The 15,491-nt window shown below is 47.2% G+C and overlaps 1 protein-coding gene across 5 annotated transcripts in view; it reads left to right on the forward strand.

The window, feature by feature from the left end:
• Positions 1–15,491, forward strand: part of UBR4 (ubiquitin protein ligase E3 component n-recognin 4) — a 132,809-nt gene that overhangs the window by 57,969 nt on the left and 59,349 nt on the right. The window contains exons 47-61 of one of the 5 annotated variants that reach the window (XM_035714056.2): positions 619–782; positions 1,197–1,413; positions 2,275–2,491; positions 3,264–3,296; positions 4,453–4,516; positions 4,954–5,088; positions 6,269–6,443; positions 7,317–7,457; positions 8,347–8,468; positions 9,172–9,283; positions 11,640–11,770; positions 11,880–12,057; positions 12,519–12,623; positions 14,180–14,311; positions 15,126–15,300. In XM_035714056.2, the coding sequence (XP_035569949.1) occupies positions 619–782; positions 1,197–1,413; positions 2,275–2,491; positions 3,264–3,296; positions 4,453–4,516; positions 4,954–5,088; positions 6,269–6,443; positions 7,317–7,457; positions 8,347–8,468; positions 9,172–9,283; positions 11,640–11,770; positions 11,880–12,057; positions 12,519–12,623; positions 14,180–14,311; positions 15,126–15,300 (2,101 nt within the window). Of the gene's footprint in view, positions 1–618; positions 783–1,196; positions 1,414–2,274; positions 2,492–3,263; positions 3,297–4,452; positions 4,517–4,953; positions 5,089–6,268; positions 6,444–7,316; positions 7,458–8,346; positions 8,469–9,171; positions 9,284–11,639; positions 11,771–11,879; positions 12,058–12,518; positions 12,624–14,173; positions 14,312–15,125; positions 15,301–15,491 lie in introns of all 5 variants that reach the window. The other 4 variants (XM_025446817.3, XM_025446816.3, XM_035714057.2 and 1 more) reach the window with 4 other exon arrangements.

The raw sequence follows: 15,491 nt of genomic DNA on the forward strand, positions 1-15,491 counted from the left end.
CTTCTCCCTCTGCCTGTGTCTCTGCCGCGCTCTCTCTCTCTCTGTGACTATCATAAATAAAAAAAAAAAAAAAAAAAGAAATTTGTCTTAGAGTCCATGTTTGAGGTAATGATGCAGCTCATCCTACTGTAAAGAAATAGTTTCTATTTATTTGTTTAAAAGATTTTGTTTATGTGAGAGAGAAGAAAAGAGAACAAGCAGAGGGAGAGGGAAAAGCAAACTCCCTTGTAAGTGGGAGCCTGATGCAGGGGTCGATAGCAAGGCCCTGAGATCATGACCTGAGCCAAAGGCAGATACTTAACCAATGAGCCACCCAGGTGCCCCACTGTTGTTTACTTTAAACAAACCATCCACGAGAGAGCCTATTGTTACTAACTACTCAGTACCACACCCAAGTTCTTTGTCCCACTTGTTGAATTGTGGTAAGGAATGATGACCATTGGGTTGCTGGCCACATGTGGGCATCATGCTGATAGGAATGTTATAATCCCAGTTGTCCAGAAGAGGTTAGAGTGTTGATTGTGGGATTGGTCTGGGAGGGACTTTGCCCGTGGAGTGGGTACAGAGGCAGGAGCAACACACTGATAGGTCTCTGTACACTGGTGCCATTCCCCACAGCGACCCGCACATCTAGTCAGGTGACCTTCCCCATCGACTTCTTTGAACACAACCAGCAGCTGACGGACGTGGAGTTTGGTGGGAACGACCTTCTGCAGGTGTACAACGCGCAGCAGATAAAGCACCGGCTGAATTCCACCGGCATGTATGTGGCCAACACCAAGGTGAGGACTGCTGGGTAGGGTATGGTGCCTGGGTAGAAGTATGGTTTGAAGACACGTCTGCTCTTAGAATGCAGGTGTGAAATCTATCCTTACAGTCACTGACCCTTGGACTCTAGTTAGTGGTCCTTGGAATAAATGGCTGGTTATTCTCGACTTCCACATAGAACGGCTCCTGTTCCAATGTTAGCAACAGGAGGTGGTTTGTGATAGGGAGGAAGTAGCCACAAATTGGAGACTGTCCACTCCCTGCCTCTATTTTCCTGTTCTCAGAAGTAAATAAGTAATTACCAAGGAGTTAGAAGGATCGAGGATTTGTCTGGGGTCGCACACTTTGGTGCCAGCAGACGAAGGGTTCCAAGTTTGCCTTAAAGAAATTGTGTTCCGTTTTCTGACTTGTGCATTTCCTCCCTCTAGCCCGGTGGATTCACCATTGAGATCAGTAACAACAACAGCACTATGGTGATGACAGGCATGCGGATCCAGATTGGGACCCAGGCCATTGAACGGGCCCCATCATACATTGAGATTTTTGGCAGGACCATGCAGCTTAACCTGAGTCGCTCCCGCTGGTTTGACTTCCCCTTCACCAGAGAAGAAGCCCTACAGGCTGACAAGAAACTGAACCTCTTCAGTGAGTCGCCAGCCCCTGGCACGGCCTGCCCTTCTCATTTGCCTGCTGACTTTGGGGCCACTTCTCTGTGGCTCTCCAGTATTCTAGGAGCCCTCTGCTCTCTGCTGCTCAGTGATATCTGCCATCCTGGACCTCTGAGCTTTACCGGAGGTGGACAGGAGGCAGGGGGGCAAGAGAGGAGTGTACTGAAGAATGCGAGGGGTAAAGGCGGGGCAGACTCTGCCTCTATGTCCCACATCTGTGGGGCTGGCTCAGCCTTGCTGGTGTGGTCTCCATGGCGGGGCAGAGAAGAGGCAAGCTTGGGATGCAAAAGCAGCATGTGTTCTTCCAGCACAAGGGTTTTGGTCACACATCACTAAGAGAGGGATGAGTAGCAACGCCTGGCTTTGCTGTGTCGGACACTTTAAACCCTTAATATAAATACTGTCCCTTTGACGAGCCTGGCATCCTTCTCTACTATTTACTGGTTGCCTGTCTCATGCTTTTGCTCTTAGAAATAGTTGCTGTTAGGAAGAATGATGATGATCTGTGTTTTGAACAAAGGGGGTGCTTTGAGTTCCCTAAGGGTGGAGGCTGGGGGATGCAGTGCCCTGATAGCCCCAGAGGATTCCTGCTGTGGTGCTCAGGGGTTCTTCTGGGAGGTAGACTTCCTAGGCCTCTGGTCAGTGGGACTGCTTCATATGTACTCGGTGTCTCCTCAGGGCTCAAGCGCTGTTCGAATCTCAGGAGACAGAGTTTCTCCATGACTAAAATCAGTGGGATGTGCTACTTTTCACTCATGAGTCTAGTCTTCACTTTGGAGGTGGCCACGTTTGCCCTTTAGAGAATGTGCTTCCTAGAGGTTTCTCTAACTTGTTGCAGTTGGGGCTTCGGTGGATCCAGCAGGCGTCACCATGATTGACGCGGTAAAAATTTACGGCAAAACGAAAGAGCAGTTTGGCTGGCCCGATGAACCCCCAGAAGAGTTCCCCTCTGCCTCTGTCAGCAACATCTGTCCTTCCAACCTGAACCAGAGCAATGGCACTGGAGACAGCGACCCTGCGGCTCCTGCCACCACCAGCGGAACTGTCCTGGAGAGGTACCTGCCTGGGCAGGGGGTAACTCCAGTCCCCAGCATTTTTCCCCTCCCCCAGCACAACCTGTCCTGAGAGCATCCATCCCTCAGAACTGTCCCAAGGGTAGCCTGTGAGTTTCAGCTCGCCCCCGAGCCACCTGACACCTTGCATCTCCTTAGTTTGCAAACGGAGCCTGACAGCGTGCTCAGAGCCGTGGGGCTCCAGTCTGCCTGCCTGGGGGCTTCTGTGTCTTCTCTTAATGCTCAGGCGCCCTTTGGAGGAGCCAGAGGCTGCCCAGTAGAAGATGCTCAAGCCAGCATTAGAGATTTGGGTCCAGTCTTGCTGAGATTAGAGGGGAGAATCTTCCCGGTCATTCGGATGTCATCATCTTCTCTTTCTCTGCAGCGGCCACTTAGGTGGTAATGGCGCTGCTGGCGAGATGCTGGCTGCCGCTCGTGCGGCAGAGTTCAGAGCCTCCCCAGGCTCCCCCCAGTGGCCTTCTGAAGCATTGCGCTTGGCTTCTTTGTGCTAGGCGGCTGCTGGTTTGTGCGGTAGATGAGGCGACTCACGATGTAAGACGCTGAGTTTCTTACATTGTAAGTCGGAAGAATAGCCTGGCTTGGGATCACTGCCTTCCACCAGCAGCCTGCCCCCACTCTTTTCTCTCTCTCTCTCTTTCACTTTCTTTTTTTTCCCCTCCCCTATTCTTATATTGTTTGCTTAGGATATGTTTCCAGGTTTTTCTGAGCTTCACATTTTTTTCCTTTTTTTTTTTTCCTTTGCTTCTCCCCCAAGTTCTGAAACTGAGTCCCTAACCAAGCTGGACCGGTTAGTATGCCCTCTTTCTTTTCTCTGCACGGGTGAGTGTGTGTCAGAGAGCAGTGTAACCGATGGTGTGGCTTCGCGTTGGTTCTGCTTCTGTGGTAGAGTCCTCCTGCTTCTTTCTGTTCTGGTCCTTGCATGGCTGCGGAGCTATCCCCATGTAAGAATGGAGTATGTGGAGGGTTGTATGTGCACACTTGGTGGTGGCCGCTCCAGAACCTCTTAGCTCTTTCTTCCATCCCCTGTCCCTCTCCGCTCCCTCCCCACAGTGGGTGAGAAGGGGGCAGGGGCGGGCAGTGGGATGATGGGAAAATCCTAGCATCTGACAAGCCAGTGGAGAGCTTGTTCCATCCACCTTTGTTTCACGCCTCAGGACCCCTTCCCTTGCTCTTTGTTGCCTTCTGCTACCCCTTGACCTGTTTCTCTCCAGCTGCCTTCTCCATGCCTTTCCCTCTATGCCTGGAGCCTCAGCATCAAGATGTTGGTCTTTTTACCATGCTACATTAAACTCACAGGAGTAAGCCCTGGGGAGAATGTTACTAGGTGCCCTTCAACAGCTGGGTTTCTGGTTCCTTTCCCAGGAGAAAGTGGCTCAGTTTTTTAAAGGTGCTTTGTTGTGCCCTGTGAATGTTGGCAGTTGGCATGCTCCTGAAAACTCAGTCTGTATTCTCCCCGGACTTAGGGGCTCACAGGAAGTGCCTTTGTACATTTGCTTGGAGGTGTAAATAAAGTACAACGTGGACCTTCCCAGTGTGAGAAGATGGCTTTAACCTTTCCCTTTGTGTATCCCTTTGCCTCCTGATCTCTGGGCACCTGAGCTTCGGGTCCCATTGCATCAGTGCTAAGCCCTTCTCAGTGATCCCTGCCACAGGCAGCAGAAGGAAACACTTATCCGCTTTGAGGAAGAAAAGCCCTGTCTTTCAGTTACGGATTATGAACACGGCCTCAGGTTGATCTCCAAGCAGGAGCCAGGTTTCTTCTGGCCTGTCACGCAAGGAAATGATATGCATGATGCCTGTGGCAGGTCTTATTGTGCTTTGATTTTGTATTTGGCATTCGTTAGCTGTTCCCAAGGTTCCCCTGACTGTAGTTTGTACAGGCTAAAGCACAACCAGAGAGAAGGGTGGTGGTTGTACTCAGGCCAGCTTTTCTGTCTCCCTAGGCTGGTTGTGAGTTCTTTAGAAGCCCTGGAAAGCTGCTTTGCTGTTGGCCCAATCATCGAGAAGGCAAGTGACTTTTTCAAAGCACGTGGAAGGTTTCTGAAGAGGCAGGAAGTCAGTGGAGTTGTCAGAGGCCCCAGGCCTTGCAGCTAAAGAATATTTGTAGAATAACCTTGATTTGCAAAGAAGCTCCAGAGAAATCTCCAGCTTAAGATATTCTGTCCTACTTCTGGGGGATCCATTGTGAGAGTGTTTCATAGAAGAAGATGAGTGCTGGCAAAAAGAACATTGTTCCAGGATCCATAGGCTTGGACTTGATTCCTGCTCCTTTATCATGGGAGGATAGCAGTTTCTGAAATTCCTCATTTTGCTCTTAGCAGTCCATGGAGCATAACCTAGCCCTGGTGGTCTAGAAAAGAGGAATGGGGAAGGGCAGAGTGTACATAGTTGGTTCTGCATGGATTTGGTGGGCCCAGCGATAACCCTACTGTCTTTTGCACCAGGAGAGAAACAAGAATGCAGCTCAGGAGCTGGCCACTCTGCTGCTGTCTCTGCCAGCGCCTGCCAGTGTTCAGCAGCAGTCCAAGAGCCTTCTGGCCAGCTTGCACACCAGCCGCTCAGCCTATCACAGCCACAAGGTAATTGCCTCTCTAGATGCCTTCCGTAGAAGTGCAAGTTGTGGTACTGACAGGGAATCAGGCCAGTTGGTTCTTCACATGCAAAGTGAGGAGGATGTAGTGAAGTCATTGAGATGAGACCCATAGCATCTAAAGTGTCCCCTGAGAAGTGAACAACTACCCCCAAAATTGAAGCCAAGCAGACTAAGGGGTCTCTGGCTTACACTGATTTTTTTTTTTTTTTCTCTCTAGTAGGTTCAGCAAGATCTAAGAGACTGGGAGGGTTCTCTGGAAAAGAACTAGAGCAGGGGAATCACTGAGATCCTTCCTCCAACTGTGAACCCTTGCTTAGGTGTACTCACTTGAGAGGGAATTGCTGGATAGTTGGAGAGACTCTGAGGGGGAAATTGGGACATGGGGTAGGGGTGGGGGATTCTCACCTATAACTAAAAGTAGTGGCCAAAGGCAGTAACTTAGGCCAATTACTGTAGATGGGAAAGGTGACCAGTCAAGGTGACCAGTCAGTTCTACAAGGAAGAAGCCAGTAGCCCAGACGCCTCGGTTAGCTTTTGTGCCTCCAGCCCAGAGGCTTGAAAAATGCAAGTTTAACCTGCTGAACCGTTCTCTCATGGAAAGACAGGTTTAGAAACAGACTCTTTGGGGGATAGGAAGTTGCAGAGAAATGGCACTTCTACTGTAGCAAAGCCATCTGGGTTGTTGCAGTTCTGGAGAATCAGGCAATTCCACATTTTCCTGTTCTACTTCGATACTTAATAACTTTTGAACTTTGTGCTTTTAACGTTTTTTTTTTTTTTTTTTTTTTTTTTTTTAAGATTTATTTATTTATTCATTCAGAGAGAGCGAAGAGAGAGGCAGAGACACAGGCAGAGGGAGAAGCAGGCTCCACGCAGGGAGCCCGATGTGGGACTCGATCCTGGGTCTCCAGGATCACACCCCGGGCTGCAGGCGGCGCTAAACCGCTGCGCCACCAGGGCTACCCCTTTTAACGTTTTGTGTATGATGAAGCTTACCTGTCCTGGGCTGCTCTGAAGACTTATTCCAAGTAGTTGGCTGTACTTAACCTGTTCTCCTGAGAGCCAAATAGCCATCCTGATGACCTGCCAGCTGTCTTCTCCTGTTGGCTTTAGTATCCTATGAAGGCCTTGCTTTTGCTTCATCCTCTGCGACCCTTTCATTACAGGATCAGGCCTTGCTGAGCAAAGCTGTGCAGTGTCTCAACACATCCAGCAGAGAGGGCAAGGATTTGGACCCCGAGGTCTTCCAGAGGCTGGTGATCACAGCTCGTTCCATTGCCATCATGCGCCCTAACAACCTTGTCCACTTTACGGAATCCAAGCTGCCCCCAATGGAAACAGGTGAACTTGGCCTATGTGGTCGTGGTCCTGAAATCTGCTTGATACATCCTCTCTACCCTCTCACCCTCTTCTTGTTGTCTCTGGCCTCCACCTGAGTGCATGCTCTGAGACAGAGCTTTTACTCTTGTCTTTGTACCTTAAGACTTTCGACATTTAGATTGTACCATTTAAGAAGCAAATACTCTTTCTAGTGTTTATGCCTTGGAAAATCCTTGAGTTTATTTAGTGCTTTGGATGTCAGATATAATCCGTCTCTGAAGTAACTACCGCTTAGGATCTTCAGGGCAAACCTAAGCTTGTGCCCTGGTTACTTTAAAATAATAGGATCAGATCTTGTTTTTGTGCTATTTTTTGCCAATGTTTTTATTAACATGTTCAGTGGCCTTTCTCAGTGCTTGATTCTGTTTCCTCCTCTGTCCTCACGTTGGCTGGGTACCTAACTCATTTTGCTTTATCAAATACAGCTTATCAATGCCTTTACAGTTCTGTTACTTACATGCTCTCATTTGCTGTCATCGTCCGGTTCCTTCTGATATTCTCATCCAGGAATTGTGCCAGAAAATCTCAGATGTTCCCCTAGTTTTTAGAAGTTGAGCAGTTGGACCTGAGATCTCTGAATCTGCTGTAAAGATCCTGAATGCTCCCCTTTCTACTTAATTCTAACATACAATGTTTTCTGTGATATTCCTTTCCCAGACTGTTTCTTTCCTAGATGTGCCTGCTGGAGTCTAGGGATAGTTGGCATATTGATTGGGGCCCCACTTGAAACTCCCTCCCCAGGCAAGCTTCCTTGACCTGAGTTAACCTTAAAACAAATTAAATTCCCTGTCAGATTTACCATCGTTAATCATTTTCTTTCTCCTGCTCTATTAGAAGGAGTGGATGAGGGGAGAGAACCTCAGAAGCAGCTGGAAGGAGACTGCTGTAGTTTCATCACCCAGCTGGTGAACCACTTCTGGAAACTCCATGCATCCAAACCCAAGAATGCCTTCTTGGCACCTGCCTGCCTGCCAGGTATCATGTTCAAAGGGATACTTGAAGCCTGATCCAATTTCTGTTTTGGAACAGGTCGATCCCTTATCCTTTTGCTTCGTCATCCATCTCTTCCAGAATTAATAGTCAGGAAATAGAAGTCTTTGAGATCAGTGCATTCTCCGTGACACAGGAGCTTAGCAGTGTGGCAGAGAAGTGGGATTTTTTTTTTTTGAAGTGGGATTTTCTTATACTGTATCTTCTCCTGGGAGATTGAATATTTCACGTAAAGAGGCACTTTTGTGTTTCCATGTATCCTCAGTGGTAGTTATAATTGTTTTTTTGAAACCTTGGGTAAAGCCACTTCAAAAGGTAAAAGTGAAGCATCACCTTGAGAATTGTTTTATTTCCAACCTACTGCTGTATCTGGCATCTGACTTCTCACTATCCAAAGTTTAAGTGGAAAGGTAAGGATCTGAATAGCCATCTAGGAAAGTAAAGTGAGCACTGGCGCTGATTTGTGTTTGCAGGTTGCTTGGGCAGTCAGCCTAAAAGGCAGGTCAGAGGCAAGTTTATTATCACCTAAGGGTTGGGGATTGTGGAGAACAAGTACAGCCTGCTCACATCTTCATACTTTTCTGCCCTTTTACTATCTAAGAGTAGACAACTACTCGTTGCTGTGATGTAGGATATCTGGAAAGGCTTTTGAGGACAGTTTGGGAGATTAGGAGACTGACTGTTAATAAAGCAAATCATAAATAATGTTGGTAACTTGCATTCTGTATGCATGTTTTTTTCATCTGTTTTGTCGTGTGTGAGCACTTGTCATTTCTTTGTTAGCTTGACCTTTATGTAGGGATAAGAATTTGCACTTTTGTTATAGATTCACAAGTAGCTAGAAGTCTTTCTACTATGTTTTCCTCCCCTGTAGGCCTGACTCATATTGAAGCTACTGTCAATGCCCTGGTAGACATAATTCATGGCTACTGTACCTGTGAGCTGGACTGTATTAATACAGCATCCAAGATCTACATGCAGATGCTACTGTGTCCTGTACGTATTACTCCAGCCCCAGATAATTTTGTATTGGCCTGGGAGTGTCTGGAAATTTTTTTAGAATAACTTTGTTAAATTAACAAAATACAATAGACTTGAAGGTCGTGGAAAGTAAGAATTTTGAGTATCAATAAAAGCTTTATAATCTCGTTCATTCCATGCTAGAGAAAAGTTTGAAATGGAGATGGATTTTGTTTTTCTGGTTTAGTGCTAAATCCCAAGGGAATGTACTGGTAGTTGCTACATAGTTAGTGCTAAGTTAGTATTACTTAAATAAATCTGTGAATGAAAGTCAAAGATCGGTTTCCAGTGACTGTGTCATAGAAGCTTAGTGTTAGAAGTATTGATTTTAGCATAGAGCTAAGATGAACCTACTATCTGATGAAAGCCAAAATCTATTTAGCTTTAGCTTCCATTTGTTTTTGCTGGGAGCCAGTGTGACTTCAGGAGCAAATGACCTGCAAATCTATTGCTAAGAACTGAGATTGAGGGATGCAGGGAGTGGGTCTTACATACGCCATGCCAGGAAATGGGATTAACTACTGAACTTGGTCAGCAGGGTTGCAAGTGAGATTAGATAGATAGCTCTTACACATTTGTCTAAGTGACTGACCAGGAAAGAAAATCTTCTATAATACAGTTTCATGATTTATATAAAATCTAATTATGCTGGGTTTTTTCCCCCCCCCCCCGACCTCAGGATCCTGCTGTGAGCTTCTCTTGTAAACAAGCTCTAATTCGAGTCCTAAGGCCCAGAAACAAGCGGAGACATGTGACATTGCCCTCCTCCCCTCGAAGCAACACTCCAATGGGTAATGTGAGGTCTGGGTTTAGGCTTGTGTGTGTATGTGATGGAGCTGGGAGAGGAAAGTATAGCCTTAGGAGATGTTGCTCCTTTTGACCAATGTCCTGGAAACTTTTGTGTATATCCATTGTTTTAATCTACCTTATTCCATAAAGAATTTAAGGTGTCCTATGAAAAAGCGTATGGTAAGTAGAATAAAAATAAAATAAATTGAAGCCGTAGGAAAGTAAAGATACAATAGTAAAAGCAAGTCAAGGATGGCAGGAAATGTCTTTTTATTAAAAGATTTGTTTTAGGGATGCCTGGGTGGCTCAGCAGTTGAGCGTCTGCCTTCGGCCCAGGGTGTGATCCTGGAGACCCAGGATCGAGTCCCACATTGGGCCTGCTTCTCCCTCTGCCTTTGTCTCTGCCGGCCTCTCTTCTCTGTGTCTTTCATGAATAAATAAATAAAATCTTTTTTTTTTTTTTTAAAAGATTTGTTTTAAGGAGAGAGTGTACACATACACATGAGCAAGGGGGAGGGGCAGAGGGAAAGAGAATCTCAAGCAGACTCCCTAGCTGAGCCCAGAGCCTAGTGCAGGGCTTGATCTTATGACCCTGGGATCATGACCTGAGCCAAAATCAAGAGTTGGACACTCCTGACTGAGCCACCCAGGTGCCCCGGGTTCTGAAAATGTCTATCATAAGATTCTTACGTGTCTTGCATTATTGCTAAAGTGAAGATCTTCTGTTTGGCTGAAAGTGTCCTAAGAGCTTAGAGCAAAAATAAGAACAATCACAAAAATCACATGACCACAGACAAAAAATGGCCCTTTTCCAGGAAAAACTCTATTTTTCCTGGCATAAAAAAACTCTTCATTAAGGACCCATTTTGTTGCCTAAGGGGTAGTAGCCCCAGTGGACTTAACCTACAGTCAGTTTGCTAGCACATTGCTCAAGAGATTTCTCTCCATATACTTGCATACAGGTCAAGGGCATACAGTTGAACATTTTTAGTAAAAGCAGTTCTGTGAAGTGTCTGAATGTCAGCATTATTATGTAACTCTGGTTACTTGGTTGGGCTCCAGAGGAAACTTCTAACAAAAGTCACATACCTAACTTTTTTCTATTATCCATTTTATGAAGAGTAAAGAGAAATATGCCTGGTATATAAAAAATACCATTTTAATGTGAGTCAATATGAAAAGTTATTAGTGAGAAGTTTTCCTTTCTGAAAATGGTTTTTGGTAGTTTTCAGAATCTAGTGGGTAGCTTACACTAACACCACATCTCTGCTTGGACTAGCCACATTTTAAGTGCTTGGCAGCCACCTGTAGCTGGTGGCTACCTTGTGGTAACGGTTGCAGGTCTAGAGGAATGTGTATAACTTGGTGATCTTCAGATAATCTTCCTTTATAATCCTCACTTATTGATGTAAGCTTCAGTTAGGTACAGGCTGGAAGCTAGAGTACAGGGAGTTAATGTTTCCAGTTCAGGCCATGGTCACATGTTTTCACAACCCAATAAGTAGAAGGTGAGGGCTCCACCATCTTCTGACAATTACGAGTCTAACCCTGACTTCTCCCTTACTCAGATGGCCTCTCACTTCACACAGAAGCCAGCGTGGACAGGACCTATAGTGGTGTCCTTTAGCTTCCATTTGTTTTGTTTTGTTTTTTTTTAAGATTTTATTTATTGATGAGAGACAGAGAGACTGAGAGAGAGAGAGGCAGAGACACAGGCAGAGAGAGAAGCAGGCTCCATGCAGGGAGCCTGACGTGGGACTCGATCCTGGGTCTCCAGGATCACGCCCTGGGCTGAATATGGTGCTAAACAGCTGAGCCACTGGGGCTGCCCTAGCTTCCATTTGTTGGTTTTACATTTTAGTTCTGGTTCTTCTCATGAGGATTATGCAGTGTGAAAACAACTAAACTGACCCAGTTATTTTGGACAGGAGTGAAATTATACTCCAAGCTGCCATGACATCACAGATAAACATCTCCAGTATACTATTTTCCTGGTCTTGTCCAGTCTCCTGGGAATTGGTGTGGGCTCATGGGGCATACTGGTCTTAGATTTCACTGCCTGTGGAGATCTCTTGGAAATCCAAGGTTTTTTTGGTGGTGGTAGGGGGACTGTTGTTTTTGTCACATCATCAACTGGGAAAATGTTTTCCTAAGGGGGCAAGCTGTCAATGCCAGAGCCATCTTCCCAGATCCCGCCGGGTCCAGGAATAGGGAAGATAAGGCTGGGATGACCCTCTAAAGCACAGGGCTCTCTCTGGTAGCTTGGCTTGGGTTTATGTTGCTTTGTGACTTACGGCACCACATGCTGAGGGAGGAAAGAATAGGCACCTTCAGGTGACTGGGGTTTCTCTGACTTAGGAGACAAGGATGATGATGACGATGATGATGCAGACGACAAAATGCAGTCATCAGGGATTCCGAATGGTGGTCATATCCGTCAGGAAAGCCAGGAACAGAGTGAGGTGGACCATGGAGATTTTGAGATGGTGGTGAGTCTCTGGCAGCAGGAAAGGGGAGGAAGATTCTCTTCCGGCTCTTTTGTGGACTTGAAAAAGCTGCCATTTACCATGGGAAACTGACAGAGCTTTCTCTCTGCAGTCTGAGTCGATGGTGCTGGAGACAGCTGAAAATGTCAACAATGGCAACCCCTCTCCCCTGGAGGCCCTGCTGGCAGGTGCAGAGGGCTTCCCCCCCATGCTGGACATCCCACCTGATGCAGATGACGAGACCATGGTTGAACTAGCCATTGCCCTGAGCCTGCAGCAGGACCAGCAAGGTAGAAGGCAATGCCAGGAACAGAGCCGCCCGGTGGCCTTGCACAGCAGAGAGGGTTTGGCAGTTACTGATATCCAGCTGACTTAGCTTGTCCCCAGATTTGGGGAGAGGTTGATCTGGGTGAGAGCTGTTCAGAGACACAGGTGGAGAGTGAGAGGGGCATGGTGGGATTTGCCGTCTGAGTGTCAATCTCCTCATTTCTGTTAGTTTGGTCTTTGGGATTATTTCCTTCCAAATCTGTTAGGTTTCTCCGGCCTGTGTCCTGCTTGAGCCAAAGGAAGCCTTCCACTCTGTCTGTAACCGAACTCGGGTAGACAGCGGTGGCTGTTGATTTAACTTCCTCTAGGCCAGAGGGGGTCACACGCTGGTGAGTTTAGACTCTCGAGGGCAGCAGGTGACCAAAGCAGCACTGTGGATGGGGTCTGGAGGGAATGCTGTGCTCACTCTCCACTTGTTTCCCAGGCAGCAGCAGCAGTGCCCTGGGCCTGCAGAGCCTGGGACTGTCCGGCCAGGCACCCAGCTCTTCCTCTCTGGACGCAGGAACCCTCTCTGACACCACAGCATCAGGTAACTGTCCACAGCAAGGAGCACGGCTCAGGGCCCCAGGACCCTCTGGCCTTGTTTCCAGTGCTGTGAGAGTGGAACGGGCAGCTGCTTTGACAGGCCATTCTGGACTTCCTGCTTCTGCCTTTGCATTAGAAATATGGGTATGGAGGGCACAGTGATGCAGCTCGGCAAAGGCACTCATGGCTCCGCTTCTTTACACTTTGCATGCTGCCTGGCTCCTGCTGGTTCCCCAAGGAGAGGCTGAGAGAGTGGCTTGCTGGGTGGTTGGCTGTAGGGCTTCAGTAACAGCTTTCAGGGGTCTGCACCAGAATCCAAATGTTTTAGACAACATGAAAAGGGAAATGAGAAGTAGATAGAGCTCCTACCATTCACTGTTTTCTCTTCATTTACAAATAAAAGTGAAATTGCAAGAAGCTGAGTCCTGCTCCAGGTCAGCGTGGCTCACCATCAGGGGGCTGTGAGCTTCGGAGTGGGGGGTTCATGGAGAGTTAAAATGCATAGGAATTCTTCAGACCTCATTTTGCTTTTTACACTCAATCTCTTTGCTGATCTCATAAGGGAAAAAAATGTTCTGAGTAGAGAATTGGACCAAATAGAGGAAGAGGGAACACCTGAATAATCCCCTGGAAAATCAACTGAGGAATGTCCGGGTTGATTTAGAGTTTTCCAGAGTGCTGCTCCCCTGTATTTCTTTCTTCATTTTCTCCCTTTTTTTCTCTTCTCTTGGGAGTTTTACCCTGTAGAAGAGAAAGGGGAGACATTGGCTGTCCCCTCTCACCTGCTGCCATGGCGTGTTGCTTTTCTTAGTTTTCGTTAGCTGCTGTCATCTCAGGCTTGGAGGTGGCTGTTGTGGTGTGCCGATTGTGTTCCTCCTGTGCTCTGTGGCTCTCTTGGCTTTCTTCCCCCATGTATCTCATCCAGCATTTTCCTCCTGTCTCAGCTCAGCCCTGATCCTGGATGCTGTGGCTGTCTCTGGGGGATTTCCTTGCTTCATTCTTAGCGTCTGAGGAGGGGTGAAATTTCCCCATGAGCTCCCCTCTGGACCACCTGACCAAACAAACAAATGAACAGAGGTTGATTCCAGAGCTCATGATAAGTGATTTCCTACCAGAAGCACAAATTAACTGATTGCAAAAACAAATCTCATTAAAATTCAGAGTTCTGCGCTTTGAATGATAATGGGTAGTTTCTGATCTCAGCAGGTGTCAGTAACACCTAGACAATGGTGGCCTTGAGGCATTCTAGCTAGAAACCTGAGCGTCCATCATATCACAGATTCTCGTTGGATCTCTGTGCTGTCTCCTTGCACTATAGTGTAGCAGTGAAGGAAATGCCCAGCGAACTGGGGTTTCCCTCTGTCTCAGTATCGTTTGCTACGCACCGTGTATAGTGTTTGTTCCTGTTGGTGATGAACCAGCAAAGCAAATCTTTCCCTTTTTCCTTTGATGACAGGATATATAAACTGCACTGTGTCCTCTGCGCTATGTGGTTTGATGCTGTCACCCCCCAGGAGGGGTTTTTACCTGTAACAGCTCTCGTTACTCTCTCAGCTCCAGCCTCGGACGATGAGGGCAGCACAGCAGCTACTGACGGCTCCACCCTTCGGACCTCCCCTGCTGACCACGGCGGTAGTGTGGGCTCAGAGAGTGGGGGAAGCGCAGTGGACTCGGTGGCTGGCGAACACAGTGGTAATGCGGCTGGGGGGCCTGATCTCCTTGGGCAGGGGTGGAATGCTCTGGGAATCTCTGCCTGGGTCCTAGCTTTGGTGTCAGCAAAGGGCAGCTTTGAGGGCTTCCGAACTTCTGCTGGAATTCATTTAACCTCAACCCTGGAGTTTCAGATGTTTAGCGAAAAGAATTTAGGCACACCATAGTTAATGTTTGAACATTATATAGGGAGCTTTTAACTGTGTCTTACTGGAAGAAAGCAAGGACATGCTAATCCCGAATCAGGAGTAGTCCAAAACAGTTATGGTATGATCTTGAAGTTCATCATACTGTGGCTTTTGTCCCCTCTGTTGGGGAAAGCTGTTTTGGGCAGTCGTCCTGTTAACATAGGCCATTTTCATAGTCTACTGCTGATAGGGCAGGGCTCTAGAATGAGGAAGTGTGCAATTTTGGTTTGACCTTGTAAACCAGTCTGTGGTTAAAAATTGGATGTAAAAATATTTTATGGAGGGGATTAAGAGTAGCTGACAATTCCTAGATTCCCAAGTCAGTGTACATTTCCTCTGGGTTAGGAGATGGAAATTTAGCAGCAGCAGAGATTGTTCTAGTAGGTGGATCTTATATGCCGTCAGGGATGAGTGGCTACCCCGAGAGTCTTTTAGCGTACTGTTGTAGGGCCAGAATCTTGAAAGTCCTTATTTATTCTCTTTTGCCCACAGAAGAAAAAATTCTCTAAAGCTATCAGGTATCTCTGAACTATTACTGACTTGAGCGTGCATTGGATTCCATCATGCTGGGGGACTTGATTCCCACCTTTTTAACTATTTCCCTCTAGTATCTGGCCGGAGCAGTGCTTACGGTGATGCCACAGTGGAGGGGCACCCAGCTGGACCAGGAAGTGTCAGCTCAAGCACTGGCGCCATCAGCACCACCACTGGACACCAGGAAGGAGATGGCTCCGAGGGAGAAGGAGAAGGGGAAGGGGAAGGCGATGTCCACACTAGCAACAGGTTAGGACTTGGCCATTTGCAGTCAAGAGGCTATGGGAGAATATTTCAGGACTAAGATGATGGATTAGTTGCAGAAGGTGGAGTGTTTCTAGTCTCCTGGTGGTTATCCTGATCATTTCAGTATGTACGTTGAACTTAACTCAAAACTCAAGTTAACTCACAGCTGCATCTTCTTCCTACAAGATATAGAG

Source organism: Canis lupus, chromosome 2, assembly GCF_003254725.2.
Source record: "Canis lupus dingo isolate Sandy chromosome 2, ASM325472v2, whole genome shotgun sequence".
NCBI lineage: Eukaryota > Metazoa > Chordata > Mammalia > Carnivora > Canidae > Canis > Canis lupus.